Here is a 21,776-nt window from a genome sequence, read left to right on the forward strand (position 1 = left end):
AACTGCAAAATGTTCTTACCAGTTCCAACAGGCAAAACCTCATTCAGCTTGACCCTCTCGGTTAACGGGTTTGCATAATAGCGTCTCCCCTATCAGGTATGGGTGACAACATGTTCTTTTTTTCCTTTTCCAGTGTAGACCAAGTATATTTCTGTGTTTGACACATACATGTACATGTAGGTATGTTTACAGAAATTAGACTGTCCAAGTCCCATAACAGCTGCATGGTTCAAGATGGTTAACGATAAGAAGCGTTTCAGGGACAGAAATGTCTTCTGTGCTACATTTAAAATACCTTGTATATTCAGCTGAATCTATTTTACAATCTTTCAACAAAGCTAGAGATCTTTTATCATAATATTGTCCTCAAATCAACACTTCATCTTTTCGTCTGCCATTAAGACATCACACTTTTAATTCCTTTAAATAAGGAGAGTACCACTAAGGGAGATAATTTTTCTAATAGTTTCAGCCAACTTCAATCTATTTTTAAATTAGCATAATGCCATTTGCAACCAAATTCCTTTTAACTATATATTGATTTTGAAGGATTTTTGCAATTAAACTGATATTTATAATGTTTTAAGCGTTTCTTGGGTTTTTACAGCATTCTAAAGATAGTGGTATTTTAAACACATTGATTTAATCTAATTTTAGACCCCACTTTTACAGAATCAGTGTTGATAGAAGGAATTAAATAAAATATTTCTAGTTAGAGCACTTCCTTTAAATTTATTTAATATGTAACATTTGAATAAAAGTGCATTTTTTCCTGCAATTTTTTTCTCTTAATCTATGGGTGTTTTTCAAAATATTTTCATAAAATGTGCTAAAAATAGAATATAGGGCTATAATAGGGATCCCCAAAGGTACCTGACAGTTTTGATACTGGGATTTATTAGAGGACACATGATGCTAATCAGAAACAATAAAATCAGTCAAAATGATCACAATGCCTTTCATAATAAAATTTGGATTTTGCATGGTTTTCTCGTAGACACGCATTTAAGGTCAAGATCTAGTAAATGACTTTAGACTGTCTCTTTGGTGCTAGATCCATTATGACGTCGTAATCAGTTTAAACTTTCTTTTTCCCGTACTTTACGGCCTAATAGAATAATGTAGAAAATAAATTTTTTTCTAAGGATTCAATTTGTAATCATGTGAAAATTAATCCCGAAACCTATATTCAATTTGATATTAAATTAAAGGAGAGGATAAGAAGAAACAAATTACCGCTTTCTGAGAGACTGTAGGCAATCTGGATACATTTCCTTTGTCCGATAAAGAAAAAACTCCCATATTCCTGACTGATTTTATTAATTTTTCATCAAAAAGGACAGTTTAAAATATGATTTTTCATCTTGTTTACCTACAAAATATGCCCCGATACACCTTATTTGACCAAGCTATACTTAAAAAGCATCTTTAAAGGAACTTATTTCTGAAATTTGAGAAATCTGTAGGCTCCTGTCATTTACTAGATCTTGACCTTGTCACACTACTAATGCTGGTTTGCGAAGAACAGGAAGTGACATCACCGCGCTGAATGACGAAGTATACGGCAGATATTTATAGTCCCATTAGGTCCGCTTAACCAGCGTAAACTCAGCTGTGAAAACGCTGGCCAACATCTGAGACCAGACAACTACATGTAACCCCTACAGTGCTCGATAAATAATATACTTGTTAAATTTGGTCATTTACTTGAATTTTCTGTATTTAGCCACGGGGTAACGAAGTGATTATTAGCCACAGTTGTCGGATTTAAGTCTAGCTTTTGGAGAAAAGACAAGCTGTAAAAACATTCAAATTTGAACGCGAACTGAACAATTATACATATGTAGCTTCTTTCATAATAATCAGTGTGCTAATAACTGCATGGGTTGATTCATATTAGTCGTTCTCTTCTCAAATTGAGAAAAACTATTCGTAGGGCTTCAATGCCCTCAGAAATATTTTGACAGTAATGAATCTCTGAAAATCTGAGGTCACAGCACAGGCACCTGACAAATGGTTGATGTAACATCCCCCTCCTTCTGAGAATTTTTTTTAGACACGATAACTTAGCATTTGTACATGAATTCCTTGTCCATCATACCAATACTTCGATATTTGATATCAATTACCGTTTTTGTTAAGTTTTAGAGATTGTCCCTTTACGATTATTAAAATACTATATAGGGATGGGTATCGCAAAAAAATTCGTATCGTGATATATCACGATTTTTTCTCAAAATATCATGATAATATCATGATATTTGTATAATCAAGTTTTACAATGATTTTGAAAAAAAATTTCTTCATTTTTCGTAGAAATATGCTGGAAAAACATATAACTTCACTTTTTTCATTTTTTATTTCCTTAATATAAAGCATGTTTGGATGCTAGGATGCCGGGTTTTCTTACCGTTTGCAACATTTTTTACACTTCCTGTAATTGAAATTTGAAAGATTAAACAATAAATGAATTATTCCTGAAATTTCTAATTATGTACCTAAATACCGGTATTTTTGTCTGCGTATCGCGATACGTATCACGCAATAAAAAATCACGATATACCGGTATACCGATAAAATCGCACATCCCTAATACTATATAAACCATAAAGGGACAATCTCGAAAACCTAACAAAAACGGAGTTTGATATCAAATATCAAAGTATTGGTATGACAGGCCAGGAATTCTTGTGTATTTGCTAAGTTATCTTGTCTAAAGAAATTCTCACAGTTTGTAAAAAGAAATGAATCACTGATCACACAAGTGGAGTTCATTTTATTATTATTTGTTTTATTTGTCACCGATGTCAGTGGCGGATCCAGGAATTTCGTAACGGGGGGGGGGGGGCAGTAGAAGGCAGGGGGGTCTGGGGGCTGCACTGAAGCCCCCAGTGGGTATAGGGCAAGGCCTTGACAAATTCAGAAACCAAATTTCTCAATGCACATATTGCACACCAAGCTTTTAAAGGACAAAGATTTACAAAAATTGTCTACCCCTACGCCTTCTTCCACTGGTAGCCTTTGCATGACTCAGGGAGACTGGTGGTGAGTATACACATCATTTGCCCGTGGGTATAAAATATTTTTTCCTGACTAGGCTGTAAATTTTGATAATTTGATAACAAAATTATTTCCGAATGGGTATTAAATAAATTTTCCTGAATATACTGTATAATCTACGGAAGCCTATTTTGGAATAATAATAATGAATTGTCGATTTTTTTAAAAACGATTTTAATTCGTTAAAACATTTTTTTTTAATTCGCTATAACGAATTTAATCTCTTTGAATTCGTCACATAGAATATTTAACTCGTTTACGCGGTTATAACAAATGTTGAATTCGTTGTAATGAATCGAATTCACAACATTTGAAATAATAGATTAGATTCGTCATATAACAAATTCAAAAAATATTTTAACAAATTAAATCTGTTTTTTTTTTTTTTTTTTTTTTTTTTTTTTTTTTTTTTTTTTTAAAAACAACTTCTATACATTTATATAACAAATTCAAAAAATATTTTAACAAATTAAATCTGTTTTATATCGAATTCAAATATATTAATTGATAGGTCCTAAATGGGCTTCCGTAAAGATCTGAAAATATTCGATATAACAAATCGTAAAATTCGTTTTAAAACCTAATTTAATTCGATATATCGATTTTCTTAACTTGGTAGTACGCAGTTTATTTATCATAATGCATTTCATTATTTAAATTTGTTTTAAAATTCATTTAAGAGAATCCGTTAGGCCTATCACAAATTACATTCTTTAGTAACGCATTCATAAATTGAAATTTTAAACTGTGTAATTTGTCAGAAATATTTAACCTGGTATAACATATTTTGATCTTATTTGTGATAACAAATTTCAGACTTTGTGAGTAAAAATTAACTTAAATAGCCCTAACTAATCCGATATGAAACAAGAAAGTACATTTGTAAAATAAATTCTATAAATGTGCCTACAACTTTGTTGCCAATAACTTCGACAGACAGACTGAATTGCGCTTCATGTGTTTTTATTTATTTCTTTTTTTTTTTTAATTTTTTTTCATTTTTGATATGCCTTATTTACTTTGACGATATATTTAAGAAATAAATCCCAGATGACAAGTTCATCACTGATTAATAGAGCTGTGCAATAATATCAATATTCCGGTATATTGCGATTCATTAACAAAAAATATCGTATTGCGATACGTTTTTCCAGTACCGATATACCGACAAACTGCTTGGGCTTTAGATTTCTTAAGTAAAATATGAAATTTAATATATGTCAGAAACGTTTTCAATCGTGCCAGACAGTACCAAACGGTAAGGTTGCTGTTGTATGGTTGCATTTCGTCCCAAAACTAGTGAAATCAACAACAAAAATGTTTGCAACAATGTATTTATACTAGTTTTACACATGTAGCTTATACATGGAAGTAAATAAAAGAAGAAAAAGGGCATTTTAACTGTCATTAAAAAATATCGCAATACAGTTTTTAAAAATGTCGCAATATATCGCAATACGAAATTTCCAGCCGATACCCAGCCCTACTGATTAAAGAGGTCAAAGGACGACACTGACTGCCTAGCATAACCAAGTCTCTATAATACATATTATTTATTTATTCATTTATTTTTATTCTTTTATATATATAGTTATTGAGCCCCAAAATATCTAAATACAATAGGGGCTTGTCTTCCGGATTGTTAATTAAATACAAAAAATAATACAATTTTTAATCTACTTTAAATACATTAAAAAGTTGTTACAATAAATATTTTGACACTTTTAGACAAGAAATACCATGTTAAAAAAAAGTACCACACCTATATACTCGCACAATATAGGCGTGGTACTTTTTTTTTTACATTATTACATTGTTTGCAGGACTTTTTGAACTTATGTTAACTGTATAATTTTTTTTTTTTTTTTGTTTTTTGGCATTATTATATTGTTTGCAGGACTTTTTGAACTTATGTTAACTGTATAATTTTCGCAAAATAAGGTAAAGGGAGAGGCGGTTTTATTTGGATAATTAATTTGTTCAAAAAGTACAAATCCAATGAGTGCATCCTGTACTCTATTATCGCTTGGAATTGATCTCCGCACCTCTAACTCATTTTAATATTTTTTTAAATTTTTTTTTTTTTTGGGGGGGGGGGGGGTAATGTGTGATTTTTACCGACAAAATTTACCCTTTGAATGATAGAACTTTGCATTAAACATCAAAAACTTACTAACAAATTTAATGCAATCTAAGTATTTAGATATCCCCAATTTCTCAGATTAATACTTGTTTTGAATTTCCAGGAGTCCGTGTTTTATGCCCTGTTCTCAGATTTGTATTGTATTAAGTTTTTTGAGATGACCATTGTTCGTTATCTTCACCTATTTCATTTACGTGTCACCTATTTCATTTACGTGTCACCTATTTCATTTACGTGTCTTTTGGGGTTTTTAGTTTTTATTTCATAGCAAATGAGAAGCCAGAAATTTAGATAGACAAATTCTAATTTTAATTACTTTCATCCATATGCATGTTCATCTATCTACGAATTTCTTTGTACATGCATGTTCTTTAATTTTTTCAATATTTCATCTTCTTTTAAAAAATATATATTATATAAAAAATATATTTACTCTAACAATTCAAGATCGTATACCAACATTATAATGATCTATGACGCTAAAAGAATGGTAAAAATGACATATACATAACTTACTCTACGATTAATTGATTAATCGAGTAAGAATCAAGCAGGAATATAGGTGAAAAAAATCGTATACATTAACTCTATCCAGTATTTCTCATATGTAAACAAGTAAGTAAATGCACCTATAAATAGATCTCTTTTGATGTGTGATTCGTACCAAATTTTGTTTTCGTCTGGATCATTGAACCTTTCATGAACTTGGCAAAAAAAATCTGCTTACTGAAACAGCTGTCTAAAGCCATAGAAATGTTGAGTCTGTTTTAAAATGCTGAATAATTAACATTAGATAAATTATTTAAATCTATCAAAATAAGTATACCGTATAACATATATAATTAAATTATTATTTTTTTTAATTTTTTTAAACGGACTTTAACAGCTCGATGTACATAAAATAAAGCCACATACCTCACAGGTAGTAAAAACGACAGCATTAAATCAAACAATAATCAAATTTTATGTCATCTCTTAATCCAGATATTACAAAATTAAATAAATCATTTCTCGGATTGTAAGGGAATGAAGGCCGTGCTATATATAATCAAAATAGTCCTCTGATGAGTGTAATTGTAGTGTGTAACCGAGGGCTCCAATCTCAATGGGCTCCCTCGATAAGAATTAAAGTTACCTGAACGAATTCAAGTACCTGCTAAGTACACACCGCGACCACATCCGGGCGACCGTGCACTGCCCCCAAAAGTGTCTGAGGACAGACATACTTTAAAAGGTTCTGTGGTCAAGGCCTTACATGCTACTTAAATCTATTCAAATAGAAAGAATGTGTTATACAATTGTATTCAATAACTATTGAATTACTTGCATGTACCTTTATCAACGTTACTAACGTGTTTTTTTCTATTTTATGTAACAATTCTAATGGCAAAGTTGTTCAAATACTTATAAATGCACGACGAAACCCTTAAGTCTTCAAAAGAAAAATATAATAAATCATAAATAATTTTACAAACCTCATCGGTAACATTTTACTGGATAATCTACATTTACGGTCAGTGGACTGGATTTTGAGTTTACTTGGCTGACATGTAGTCTGTGTTGTGAGATCCTTGGACTTGAATTGGGGAAATAAGAGGATCGAACAAGTCTGATAAAGAAGGAGAAAGCTCTCACTCAGAATTTGTCTCTCACAGTTTGACTTTTCTTATCAAACAGTATCTGAAAATTAGAATCAAATCTAACTAAAATGCATAAAAACTGAGTTATCTTTCTTTTTCAAAGTAAAAGTATCACCTTTTAGAGAATCGAGAGAAGTAAAGCATCTGTTGCCTTAATCTTCAACAAATACTTTTTTTTGGTCCAAGGACTTGGTTATATTATCACATCAAAGTCAATATATACAGTATATTCGACTGATATGGCCAGTAAACTGTGTTTTCTTTGTTAAATAATTTGCAAACAAAGAACAAGTTTTACTTGGAACCTTTTTTGGCCCTGTGATTTTCTTAAAAATAAAAAAAAACACCAAACTTCTGTTTTAGTTGAAAATACATTGAATTTCACTTGAAAGCTTGGTGACTGCATATCTATTAACTAGAGTGTTCCAAGGAACGCATGTGTTGCCTGCTTTGTAGCTTCATTAAATATATATAAATCTAAGTGTAGTTAGCTATTTATTTACTACTAGCATGATAGTTTATGCAGAAAAAAGCATCTACACAAGAGCGATAGAATCTGACAATCTCAAATGAGTAAATATATTAAAATTATTGTAAATAATTATATATCATTTTATATGTATTAATATGTATTTCAAAGTCTTTACTCCAATTGTCAGTCTACACTATCCATTTTGGGATACGGTCCCGATTTTTAAATATCAGATTGTGTGGTAACTGAATATCATACGGTTTCAAAGTACAGTATCATGAACTCATAAACATGTGTAAATGCTAATTATCAACACCCAGCCTCTCAAAATTAAAAAAGACATAAGTTAAACTGTATTTTTTGCAAAATAGGTCAAAGGTTAAGGTGAAGTGAACTGTACCACTGGTATTTTTCTAATGTTTTATGACAATCAGTGCAAATGATAAATAGCATTGACTTACCTCTTAAATGTCAAAAATATGCTGTATATTGGTACTGTTAACTTTTTTGTCAAGTCAAGGTCAAGAGGTCGGTAACCATGGCAATTCACAAAAGCCATAGAACCAAGCAATATATGAGCAAAGTATCAAGTTCATATCTCTTACTAACAATTCTTGAGAGACAAGGTGTGACAGACAGACAGCTTGACAGACAGACACCGGGTAAAGTGATCCCTAAGCGTCGCTCTGTTCTGCAGGCGACACAAAAATAACGTAATTTACTCGCTAGTCCATGTAATGTGACGTCATGAATACTTGATATCGCGATTACTTATTTTTATGGAACTCTTTTGCGGTGAAGGTAGGAAACGTCTGTTAGCTGGGGGCAATGTGCTGTTGCATACAACGCGAGATCGAGCATTGTGGATTTTAAAAAGGCAAATATGAAAGAAGTCCTGGTGAAATATCTAGCGGAACATTCGCTGAACTACGCTTATAAATTTTAAGGGGGCTCTCTACAACGTCACAACATGGCGCACTTCCGTTTGAAACGCCATTTTGGTCCGAAATGAACTGATTCTGTCCTAAACAAATTCACAGAACACCGATAAATCACCGGGTATAACACAACTTGCGACATGTATACCAGCTCTATTTTGAATGGAATCTAAGACTATCCCATCGAGGCGACGAGAGTGGCCAATGTAGCCTTTCATTAAACATGAATTGTTTGTAATATATTCAGTTTGTTAGGCCATTATTTATAAACTGAACTGTCTACGGATTTTTCTGGTTTTTGTTTCCCGATCATGACAAGGAGCACACGGCGGGTGTGACCGGTCGGCAGGGGATGCTCACTCCTCCATGGCACCTGATCCCATCTCTATATTTTGAGGTCCGTGTTTACTCTGCTCCAAATTTGTATCGTTTTATTGGACTTTCGAGATTGAATACTGTTCGTTGTCTTCATATTTCATTGGTATAAAGTTAAACAAAATGTGTTTGTGAAACACTGATGCCCCCGTATGGCAACTTATAGCAAAAGTTAAACTTTCTCAAATGCAAATCAAATACGTTGCTACCCATAGTAAGGTCTTGTCTTGAGAAATATACATGTGAAATATGAAAGCCCTAGCAGCAACCATTGAATTGATATGGAAAAGGTTAAAGTTTTTCAAAACTAAGTCAACCATCAAAGTCAAGATCAAATGGTAAATAATAATGATGCCCAAGGAAAGGCCTTCTCACAAGAAATACACATATGAAATATGAAAGCTGTAGCACCAATCGTTCAAAAGTTATGGCCAAGGTAAAAGTTTTTCAAAAGTAGGTCAAACTCCTAGGTCAAGGTCAGTGGATTACAATTGTTGGTGTCCAAAGGAAGGACTTGTCACAGAGAATATACATGTTAAATATGAAAGTCCTCTCACCAACTGTTCAAAAGTTATGGTCAATGTTAAAGTTTTCGAAAAGCGGGTCAAACTCCAAGGTCAAAGGGTCAAAGTTGTTGGTATCCAAAGTAAAGTCTTGTAACCAGGATTATATATGTGAAGTATGAAAGCCCTAGCTCAAAGGTTATGGCCAAGGTTCAAGTTTTTCAAAAGTAGGTCAAACTTCTAGGTCAAGATCAAAGGGTCAAAGTTGTTGGTATCCAAAGGAAGGTCTTGTCATAAGGATTACATATATAAAGTATGAAAGCCCTAGAAGCAACCGTTCAAAGTTATGGCCAAGGTTAAAGTTTTACAAAAGCAGGTCAAACTCTTAGGTTTAGGTCAAAAGGTCAAGGTTGTTGGTATCCAAAGGAAGGTATTGTCACAAGAATTACATATATAAAGTATGAAAGCCCTGGCTCCAATTGTTCAAAAGTTATGGCCAAGGTAAAAGTTTTTCAAAAGTATGTCAAACTCCTAGGTCAAGGTCAAAGGTTCAAAGTTGTTGGTATCCTGAGGAATGGTTTGTTACAAGGATTACACCTGTGAAGTATGAAAGCCCTAGCACCAATTGTTAAAAAGTTATGGCCAAGGTTAAAGTTCAGTAAAATTTTGCAAAACTAGGTCAAACTCTAAGGTCAAGGTCAAAAATTCAAATATGATGATACCCAAAGAAAGGTCTTGTCACAAGAAATACACATGTGAAATATGAAAGCCATAGCTCCAACCAATCAAAAATTATGGGCAATGTTAATGTTTTTGCGGGCAAACAGACAGACAGACGGACGGACGGACAGGGCAAAAACTATATACCCCGAATCTTCGATACGGGGGCATAAAAATTTAACATTTTCCTTCTTTGTTATTATAGCAACAGATTTATTTTCTTCATCAAACTTTTCAATGTATGATATATGATATTCAACGTTAGTTCTATCAGATAAGCACAGTTCAAGATGAGTCAGATAATATGTTTCTTGATTAAAAGTTAACTAAATTCATACAGCAGCAAAAAATTATCATTTTAAAGTTTAATCCACTATGCTTACACCAAAATGTTGCAATTTATAAACCTCAATTTTTATGCCCCCGTATCGAAGATTCGGGGTATATAGTTTTTGCCCTGTCCGTCCGTCTGTCTGTCTGTTTGTCTGCAAAAACTTTAACATTGCCCATAACTTTTGATTGATTGAAGCTATGGCTTTCATATTTCACATGTGTGTTCCTTGTGACAAGACCTTTCTTTGGGTACCATATTATTTGACCTTGACCTTGGAGTTTTACCCAGTTTTGCAAAATTTTACCGAACTTTAACCTTGGTCATAACTTTTGAACGGTTGTTGCTAGGGCCTTCATACTTATGTAATTCTTGTGACAAGACCTTCCTTTTGATACCAATAACTTTGACCCTTTGACCTTTACCTTCGAGTTTGACCTACTTTGGAAAACTTTAACATTGGCCATAACTTTTGAACGGTTGGTGCTACAGCTCTCATACTTCACATATGTAATCCTTGTGACAAGACCTTTATTTTGGATACCAACAACTTTGACCCTTTGACCTTGACTTTGGAGTTTGACCTATTCTTGAAAAACTTTAACCTTGGCCATAACTTTTGAACAATTTGTGCTACGGCTTTCATATTTCACATGTGTATTTCTTGTGAGAAGGCCTTTCCTTGGGCACCATTAATTTTGACCATTTGACCTTGATGTATGCCTGACTTTTGAAAAACTTTTACTTTTTCCATATCTATTCAATGGTTGCTGCTAGGGCTTTCATATTTCACAGGTATATTTCTCGAAACGAGTACTTGCTTTGGGTAGCAACATATTTGATTTGCATTTGAGAAAGTTTAACTTTTGCTATAAGTTGCCATACGGGGACATCACTGTTTCACAAACACATCTTGTTCTTATGCTATTTGTGCTACAAGTTCCTAACGATGTATATTTGCCAGTCTTGATATTCCACTTTTTCCCTTAAGATAGCAAAATGAACCAAAACTTAGCAACAAATTTCATGTGGCTACACTGTGTTACCATGGCAACAATGAGAGTTATTTTTAGGGTGATATTGACATATATTGTACTGTAACTTCAAATACTTTATTGTTTTTCTTGTGTGGTTGATTGAGTTTGATCATATAACCCATATCATTGGTGAATAATGAGCGTTTTCAGCATTTAAATTGTATTTCAAATGTACCCATGGTTACCAATAACTTAGAGATATATTCTAAATAGTTTTTATGGCATAATGGCAAAGGGTTTTGATGTTTTTGTGAGAGTTGTTTGTTTGATTTTCTTAGTCTTTTTAAAGGCTCAATAAAGATTTAGCTGAAAACCTTAAACTTTTCCGGTTGTTAGCATGGCAACCAAGGCACATAGCAACCAAAGAACAAGGTTCACTTAGGGCCTTTTTTGGCCCTGTGAATTTCAGAAAAACTGAAATTGCTTGGTTTTAGTTGACAATGCATTAAATATCATTTAGATCTTTGGTGACTGCGTATCTATAAAAAATGATGTAATTTTCTAGCTAGTCAATGCATTATGACGTCATGAAATGCGTCATTTTCCTCATATCCTGAAAAATTCTACAAAAACAGTCAATTTTTAAAGCTATTTTTCGATATTTAATATAGAGTGCAACCTCTGATCTAAAATATGCAACTATTAAATGATAGAACTATTTCTGAGGATTACAAAACATGCTTTATTTTTTAGATCAGAGGGTGCGCTCGTATTATTTCTCTTCTGTGAAAGTACTCAAATATACATGTACTTGTTTTCCTTAAAATTCAAGAACATTGCAATTCCATGAAGCCTGTTTTCAAAGACCTTAGCTTTAAGAAGAAATTTTTGATAGGAAATGAAAGTATTGAGTCTCTATTTTATCTTGATGTTTAAAATGGAACATAATGTCTTAGTCAATAAATTGGTATATCTACAGGGCCATTTTATGTATAAAGTGAATCTAGCTCTTTTTATTTGATATATATTTCTGGTGTTAGATTTAAGAACAGGCAAAGTTTCATCTGAAATTAGTGAACATGCGTGCCAAAAAACTTTAAGTGGTTACAGAGAAAAGCTCTTTTAAAATATATGTATTTCAACAATGGAAAACCGACTGAATGATGACAATCGCATCATCTCGGGTCTTTCCGTCAGTGATCGGAAAAACAACCTCGAATGTATCAACATCACCGGATGTTAAAAATTTATACAAGATGGAGTGCTTCCTATTTATTATAGTATTGGAACGACAGAGTTAAAAGTCACTCTAGTAGTATATTTTAGGTAATATTTTTACATTCAATTAATAAGTTGAGCTCCAACTTCTACAGATAAGAGTATTTCAAAGTTTATGAAAAGGGGGGGGTGTCATGGACGCCTACGTAGTTCACATTCGAGGTTGTTTTTCCGCTTGTCGGAAAGGCCCGAGAAGTTTCGATTGTGAATGATGAGTTTCAATCCAGACCATGTGAAGTTTTCAGGATTACCAATAAACGAAAGTTGTTCGTGCCAATTCCATCCATGTCCTGAAAAAACTGCAGACCAGGCAAAAAACTTGGATGAGACCATAGACAACAAGGTTGCTATAATACTAGTATAACCTAGCAAAAAGCTAGAGCAATACTCAAGCTTTTTGAGAAGGATCTAAACAGCTATCCTAGAAACATAAGCTACAAAACTCTAGTGCCTATACAAATCAAACATTCACTGTGCGGGATCATTCAACAAATCATGCAGCATGCCAAAAGAAAAGAATATATCTACGAGTATACGTACAGAGTCGCGCAGCACTTTTCAGCACGAAAAATGCAAACCCCTTTGTCCGATAAATCATTTCTTTTAAGAAAAAAAAAGTTTCACAAGATACAAAAGGGGGTCAAATTGAGGATATTCGAGGTCTTCTGATGATAATCATTGTTTAATTAAATTATTCTCAATTCGATCGTGGATTTTGCGTCATAAATAAAAATGCAAGAATGATTCAATTTTGTTAAAATCATTATTATTCTGTCGAATTATTCTTACAATTCATCACAAATATGAACATGTAGATAATTATATAATTATTTTTGTGATTAAGAAGACATTTCTTTTCTGTTTTTCCTTAAGAGATTTGAAAAAAAGAACGATGAGTGGGGCTAGTATATGCAAACGGGATTCAAAAAGATAAGATTAGATAGACCCCCCCCCCCTTGCTAATAAGGGCCTGGTACTCACTCATCTGATTTTATTAAGGTAAAACCACACTGTCAGAGTTTTCCTGGCACGTCAAATATCAAAATTGTGAAAAACGCCTGGACAACGTCAGATATTTCGGGCTAACAGAACGAATATGGGAAAGGGGAAGCTAGAATACACGTAATACAGAACTTCTAAATCAGATTCCCGGACAGGGACTTGAAAAAGGAAAAATCAGTTATTACAAGATCTAGAAAATATACAGCATAAACGATCCTGGACGAGAAGGGAAAGATTAACAGTGGTCAGAAGTCATGGAAAACAGGTCTGCAGTAAAATTATGTCCTTAAAATTACCGTAAATTTCTACACCATACTACTTGTATTCATATACGTACTTACACAGAACGGTGACATCTTCTATACATTTAAATTTCCCCAGAAGGGAATCAAAATTTCAATATTATCTAATTGAGGAACATCTGTAATCAATCAATAATATTGTTTTTACTCTGTTTCTATCGCGGGCTGAAGACTCACTGCTTCATAAAATACAATACATTAAATAAAATAAACCTAGCAATATTTAAGTTTCTTATTTCTAAAGAAGTTTTTGTTAAATATGCTTAAAAATTAATTTCGTCTTAGAAAATTTATAATTTGAAATTACTTGTACTATAAGTAAGTATTTATGGATTAAATTCTTTGAGAAACGGATGAAAAATAATTTTTTGCTTCTCAAGCTAAGGGAGGTAACTCCAAATTTTCTTCTAATTTCAACATTTATATGAACATGTATTACAATTTTTACAGTGAAATACTGTAATTTATTTCTTGAATAAGTGTGAAAGAATATCAGTGATATTTTTCTTAGTGTAAAAGAATATCAGAAGAATATGAAACAGGATTTTTTTTTATTTTTTCACTAGTGCTATTTTTCAAGGTGAAAAAAATCAAAAATATGGCTAACTCGGGATTTTCATTTCCTTTGTGAAGAGTGTTACAAAGAAAATATGTTTTGTTCTGATAGCAATATAAGTAAATAAACCATCCTGACAGACTGTAGTTAAATATCCATCTTTACAATTTTCATTTTTAACAATCACTAAGCTATGACGTCACTGCAATATGAAAAGACAGAGACAAAAAGAAAAATCAAAGAAATGTAGAAATTCAATGTTTTGTAGTTAGATATGGAATTCATTTATGAGTCAGACAGTATTTCTTTAGATTATATTGATACTCATGCTTAGCACCCCTGAAAATAAAAAAAAAATAGTAAATAAATAAAGACCAGTCTCACTTGTAAAATAAACTATATCCAACATTGAATATGTTCAATATATATATTTTTTAAAATATTTCCAAACTTTGAAATTTGAAGGTATCTCTTAAACTCTTCAACTTTCTCAGAAAACCGTTTAAATGTAACTTGGTTTGCTATGACTAATATAGTACAAAATATTTTAAGCTTTTTTTTTCATTTCTATAAATTTCAGATGTGTATACATATTCTATATACACCAAATTTATATCAAAAGAATTAAATTAAACATTGTTATATCAAATTCTATTGAACCATGGAAAAACTTTGAGAAATCCAAGAGTACAAGATATGAGGGTAAAATTAATACAGTAAAAGTGATTTGTACTTCCAGTTGAGTTCCACATATCCATGGTATTCGAGATACCAATAATTGAGATACTGAGGCTCAAATAAATATATACATACATACATATATATATATATATATATATATATATATATATATATATATATATATATATATATATATATATATATATATATATATATATATTAGGGATGGCAATTTGTAACCGGTTAACCGATTACTCGGTCGGAACGGTGGCAATCGATTAGAAAATCTGTAATCGGTTAATCGGAAAAAATAAAATATTTGTTAAATTCAACACATTTTTAAAAAAAATTATTTTTAAAAAAGAGATCTCTGCACAAAGGATGATAGGATTTAAAGCATCTAATTAAATGAATCTCCAATTTGAGACTGTTGCGTAATTGGTCAGTTTATGTAGTGTTAATTACTGTGAAAACACCATGTCGTTACCCCGACTGTGCTGTAATTTTTTATTGATAATAATTGAATCATTGAGCACTGTGAATTGGTGTGTTTGTCGTTTCCAATGCAATGTACATGTAATTATTAAACAAACATTGTAAATTAAGGGCTATAGAGTACACATGTAGTTTTGATTATCATAGTGAAAATGCAGAAAGAACTTTTGTGATATCAGCTCTGGTAAATTATGAAAGATTTCTAAGGCTTTTTTTTTCATGGTTTTCTCAATTTTTTCTCGTCTACTGAAATTTAAATAAAAATCAAGACTAATGGAATGTTTTAACTTCTATCGTCTTACTTGGGTCTATTTGTGTATATGGACAGATCGAGCTACTTGAAAAACAGTTGTCAAGAAAACGTGCATTTTGATACGATTAACCGGTTAATCGGTCGGAACGTCTTGCGGATAACTGATTAGCAATTCTGTAATCGATTGCCATCCCTAATATATATATATATATATATATATATATATATATATATATATATATATATATATATATATATATATATATATATATATATATACACACACACAGTTGAACTTCGGTATCTCAAACAAGGATATCTCGAATACCATGGATATGTCGAAGTCACTTTGAAGTCAAAACGGCTTATTCTTTAAGTATTTTACCATGGCTATCTCGAATCCTCAGTTATTTTGAAGTATTTTCTCGGCCCCTTCAAGTTCAAGATAACAAGGTTTGACTGTATATATATATATAAAATTAAAATAGAAATAATGATTGAATTTGTCAATTTTAATATCATCATTAACATATTAAAATACAATGAAAATATTGAAGCATACATCATTTACAATTTCATATTGTTCATTGTTATTACCTTCCCAAGAACTCAGTATTATGTTATGCCAGACAGTGAGATAAATGTGTCCCCTTTGTAAAGTTCATTCACTCTGAGCAGTAGATAAGAGATTTATACATCTTTCAATCCTCAAAATACACATTGCTTTCATACATGTTCCATATTCCACAGGCTCTATAAGCACTTAATTAATTTAAAATCACTTTCACATCATGTCCTTTTTTAATGTTATAATAGTGCCAAGGTGACACAAAACACCAATACATTTAGTTCATTTCTATTTTTGCATTTAGCACTGAAAGCCAACAGTCAAAAGCTAACAAGACAAAAAAGCATGTAAACATGAATATGGAATAAATATCAGATGTTGCCAATTACTGATACATCATTTAATAAACAGTCTTAAACAGATACTATGGAATACATTGTACCACAAATTTAATAGCAAAACCTAAAACTGACCTATATTTGAGTGGAAGGTGAAGTTAACTCTTTTCTCATTCTGACTTGGTTATAACAAAAGAAGTCTTATTAATATTACAAATTCAGTGAGAAAAAATATCCACATGTTTTGTTGAACTTCAATTAGGACAAACTGGTAACATGATTTTCAATTTAATATATACTCTGCAGACAATTCACCCCTAAACATCAAAATACAACAATTTGCATGTGCCGGTACTTAATAAACTTTAATAGACTCAGTCAGGCATATTTACGGAACTCATACACCATTTATCAGAGAACCTGTTACTTGTGAACACTTCATAAAATCAATATACAACAATGAATAACATAATATTACTTCAATATCAGCATAGATCAAACAGACCACTGCCTATTATAGCAGGTCATGTTCCTGATGCTTTCACCGTCAATCTTTGAACTGTCAAAGGATTTGTCTATGATATATCGTCTGAATTAAGCCGGGGCATTTTAGACGAGGAACTGCTTTCTGTGGAATCTAGGCTAGAACGACTATAGTCTCGCTTTTTATTCTGATTCTACAATGAAGAACTTTCACATATATCCATAGATATCAAACACTGTAAGTAAAGGAAACATGGCAAAAAGAATACACATATATCAGTGTATATTTGAGGTATCAACTAAAAATAAGCAATTGGGTACAAAAATGTTGAGAAACGCAAATACTTGATTTTTTTTTGAATTTTTGGAAGCTGAAAAATAACTCCTTCTGGCTCCAGGGAAATAAAGCTTAGAAGAGCTCACTTTTGATCTTTGCCTCACTTTTACATAAGGAATTTATAGTGGAAAAGTGAAACTGGGATCAAAAATGAGCTTATCTACGCTTCCCAGCCCTGGATCCTGGCATTACTGACCTTTTTATCCCACTGCTGATGTAAATACCGTAACAAAATATTGGTCTTCTCTGTCGTAATAACTGTACAAAATTAACAGACAGTAATTAGTTTATGGTGTATTAAACATGACAGGATATCAGAGAATGCAGTAATCAAATTCTATAAAACTTAAATGTAAGAGACTAGATGTATCAAAGTGATGTGAAAGCATATAAAGACATCCTGAGGAACACTGGTACATAACCATTAATGTAATATGGAATGGAAATAAAATGCCTTTTTTTCAACAAATTACACCATAAATTTAAGGACATTGGCAAGGTTCCTGGTTATTGTATAGAATTTTTCAAGAACTCTTGAGTAGGTTTAATTGTACTACACAGGCTGTATTCTGGATTGTTTACCTACCAAGCCAGCCTTCTTTTTAAGATTTCGTCAAATCGGTGTTTTTGCAATTCTCAGTGCATTTCCTATGTAAAATGTTGATAAAAGGGACCTACATAATTTTTTACCATAATATTTCTCCCAATCCCCCTTATTTTATATAGTTTTTGTATTATATACATTATTGTATCTTCAATTCCCCTGACTTCTAGATATTTTGGATGAAAATAAATATATAAAAACACCGGTACTAATCTTATTTTTTGAGTTACTTCCCTTAACAGCTATATTTACATATTATCCATAATGGTCAAGAGAGTCAGACTGGTTGATTTTTCTTTCATGTAATTGACTGAATTAATTGAAACACGTCATAAAAATATTGGCATGCAATTATTTTAATTTTATTTGTAGTTACTAAATGCTGCTTCCTTCTTACAACCTAGAAACTGACCTCAGTCGGTCTACCTTTCAGCATATGTCACATCTTTGCCCTTCCCAGCATACTGTCAGTGAGCATAACTATGGTAAATGACGACCCGTTGGCTCTTTGTCCCCTGAATACAATGTGCAACAAAGCCATTATTACTTTTCTTTCTTGATGATTCTACCCGTTGAAGAAAGCTAGTACACGTGCTTTTGTTTACCTCTGTAACATACGCTTTATTGGTTTTCACCGCTTAGAGAATTCTACACGGGAGATCACTCTCAATCGCTATTTCATAAGTGAAAAAAACCATGTATTAAACCTTTTTTCTCCGGAAAACCCTGACTTGCCAATGTCCTTAAATGCAGTTTTCAACCTAAGTTAAATGATTCATTTACACATACTTTATATTATTCATGTGCTTCTCAAAGTTTTTGTTAATCATTGATCAGGTTTGAGCAAATCCCAGAATTTTGGGAATCATTTTCATAATATTCAGCTGTAGGATTTTTAAGTTTTTATCTTCAAAGCAGTTTAAATTATAACTACCAGGTAGTTTATAATCTTGACCCTTGTAAGGGAAAGGAGAGGGAGAGACTAAAAAATTGTCAATTACTAGATTCCCAACACCAGTTAGCCTGAGGCAAACACTTTGAGTTTTACCTTTATAGAGAATTTACTAATCATTCACAGATAATTTTATACCTTGTTCTGAGGGGTGGTCCACTGTAGGAATATAGACTGCTGGTTTTCTCATCTGTTTAAAGGGTAAACAAAACATTATCAGGTTCATTGAAAGCACGAGATTAGCCTAGTACAATTACTTGTTTCATTGTTATATAAGCATGATATGCTCACAATTCTCATTGCTAAGGCCTATTTTTGATTTAATTCCACTGTTACAAGATGAGTAAACTAAAGATTTTCTTGAACATCTTTATTAAGACAAATGCTGTCTCAAACATCTTAAGATCAAATTACATATGAAGAAATTAATATACATTAAAAATCCCAGTTTCTTTACATTTGTACTTGGGTCTTGGTCAATACATGTAATATGATAACAGTAAAATTCAGTAATTATAGCCCGGTCTTTCGGATCCCAGGCAAAATCCTTAACAATAAAATGTGTATTTTTTTTAATAAATTCTGATTAACAAATTTAAGGATATATATCAAACTGATTTTGTGTCTCAAGAAGTTAAAATGATGAAATTTACATCTTTAAATTTTTCAAGATCTCATTATTGAAAATATTGAACTGATAATATTTTTCCTAAGTATTTATATTCAAAATTCAATTCATCAGCAGCATCCAATAAGAAATCATTGCTTAATCTTTAAATTTACTATATCTGTGTTCATACTATTTTAGTGTGAAACCTTCCCAGAATTCTTTTGCTACCACAATGCCATGTGATATTCAATGGTGAATATAGCAGTACCACAGTTATTGTAAGGATTTTTTCCTTATATTTAATGAAGTGCTTTGAAGTGGTAAAATTTTTCGTTTGAATGGAACGTTTTGAGCTTTCTTTTGAACGTTGATTGTCACATAATGACACGCCCATTTCTTCAGAAAAGAAAAAAAACGGTCAAATGGGTTATTTGAATACCTGTAAAACAGGTATTCTATAAATACAATAGCCAATCAGATTGGCAGTCTACATAAACACCGAGTAAACACGTGTTCGACCTGTACATATGATAACTTCAATAAACAGAATAAATTCATAATTATGTACATATTTGTTGTAATACATTAGTTTTACAGAAGCGGGGAGTCTTTAACTAGATCACTCTTCTAACTTCATAAAATCTCCACTTCAGCAAAACTTGTGTTGCTAATCGCAGAGAGTAAGGTGTCTTGAAAGCATTGCGACGAATATTTCTTTCTTGTTTCTAAAGAAATGGGCGTGTCACTATGTAACAACTGAAATTCGATAAAAAAGACCCAAACGTCTTATTCAAAAGAAAAATTTTACCACTTCATGCGCTTCATTGTAGAAAGTTTGAAGGAAACAAAAGATAATTGCACCTATTCTACTCTACAATGCCTGTCATTAAAAATTTTGCATCATTTAAACTCAGTTATGGAAGTGAAACTAACATAAGACATCAAGTGAACTGTGATGTCAAAGTCAAACTGGGTCTCATGCTGTTTGAAAAGGGGCATCAAAGTTAAAAAGTCTAAGCCGTTTTTTTTCATGGTATCCAGTAATAAATACAACTGCTCTCCAACCGAACAGTCACATCCTTAAAACATATTACTTTAACTTGTATAGCATAACATAATATTTATTGGTTAAGATGCACACACCATTTTTATTTAACAAAGTTATAGTCTTAGATCAGCACATGGTTTAAAAATGAAGTTTAAAACTAAACTTTTAAATGTAGAATTTGATTTTGGGATCAAAAAGGTCAAAACCCCTGTACTTTTGATTTTTTTCGATCGCTCATACGATCTCATACATAATAAAACCGCCTATGATGACACTATATTTTAGCGCGTTTTTCTGGGAACCAGTAAAGTCGTTTCTCAAATTTATTACAGAAGGGAAATAAGTATTGTGTAACTATTACTGCAGACTAAATACAGAATAAGAAAAAAACAAATAATCAAGTCTTAATGCAAAATGAATGTTAATGTTTTCATTAGATTTATGATATCATAAGGCAAACAATTATTAGGATGAATTATATGAATGCAGTTTAGAGCAAATGAGTTTAAAGCTATATATGGCAAATCTGATCTAAAATATAAAAATACAAGACTGAGTGTAGATGAACATGATATTTGTTATTTACGTTCAAATTAAAATTTTCACCGATTTTGAATTTGAATAACCCCATGTTTCTATAGTTAAATTGATTTTAAACTGCATCTGATATTTAAATGCAGAGTTGGTAAATAAATCGGTTATTGTTTTAAATTTCTAATATCTATGAAACACGATTGATTTAAATTGTGTAATTTACAGGAAAGTCCTATATTTATATAAAGTAAGAAAACAAATAGAAAGATCTTTTTAATATTAGTTTGTCTGAACTTATCAAAAATATGCCATAAATGACTTTAAGAGCAAATGGACTTTGGGCAAGCAGACTCAGGTAAAAATGTAGATAGGGCAAACAAACCCTATTTGAACCAAACACAAACTTGCATGTTTAGTACTTACTTTAGTACTTACATTTGATCTACAACTGGAATCTATGTGGAACCTTGTAAAATTATCCTCGTTGTGACTAGGTAATTCTTTTAGAAAATCCGCCTGAAGTAAAAATAAGATCAAATCAATGAATTAAGCTTTGAAAATCGAGGCAATTCGAAC

At 31.8% G+C, this 21,776-nt stretch overlaps 1 protein-coding gene across 1 annotated transcript; it reads right to left on the bottom strand.

The window, feature by feature from the left end:
- Window positions 1-16,223: 16,223 nt before the first annotated feature.
- Window positions 16,224-21,722, bottom strand: LOC133181551 (DET1- and DDB1-associated protein 1-like; the record flags this gene model as incomplete). Its single annotated transcript, XM_061316036.1, has 4 exons — window positions 16,224-17,309; window positions 17,649-17,710; window positions 19,147-19,198; window positions 21,636-21,722. Coding segments are annotated over 4 exons (303 nt in total), but the record flags the coding sequence as incomplete, so codon positions are not given.
- Between the last annotated feature and the right edge of the window lie 54 nt (window positions 21,723-21,776).

Source organism: Saccostrea echinata, unplaced genomic scaffold (genome assembly GCF_033153115.1).
Source record: "Saccostrea echinata isolate AGI-Se365-2 ecotype Australia unplaced genomic scaffold, CSIRO_AGI_Sech_v1 ptg000009l, whole genome shotgun sequence".
Lineage (NCBI taxonomy): Eukaryota > Metazoa > Mollusca > Bivalvia > Ostreida > Ostreidae > Saccostrea > Saccostrea echinata.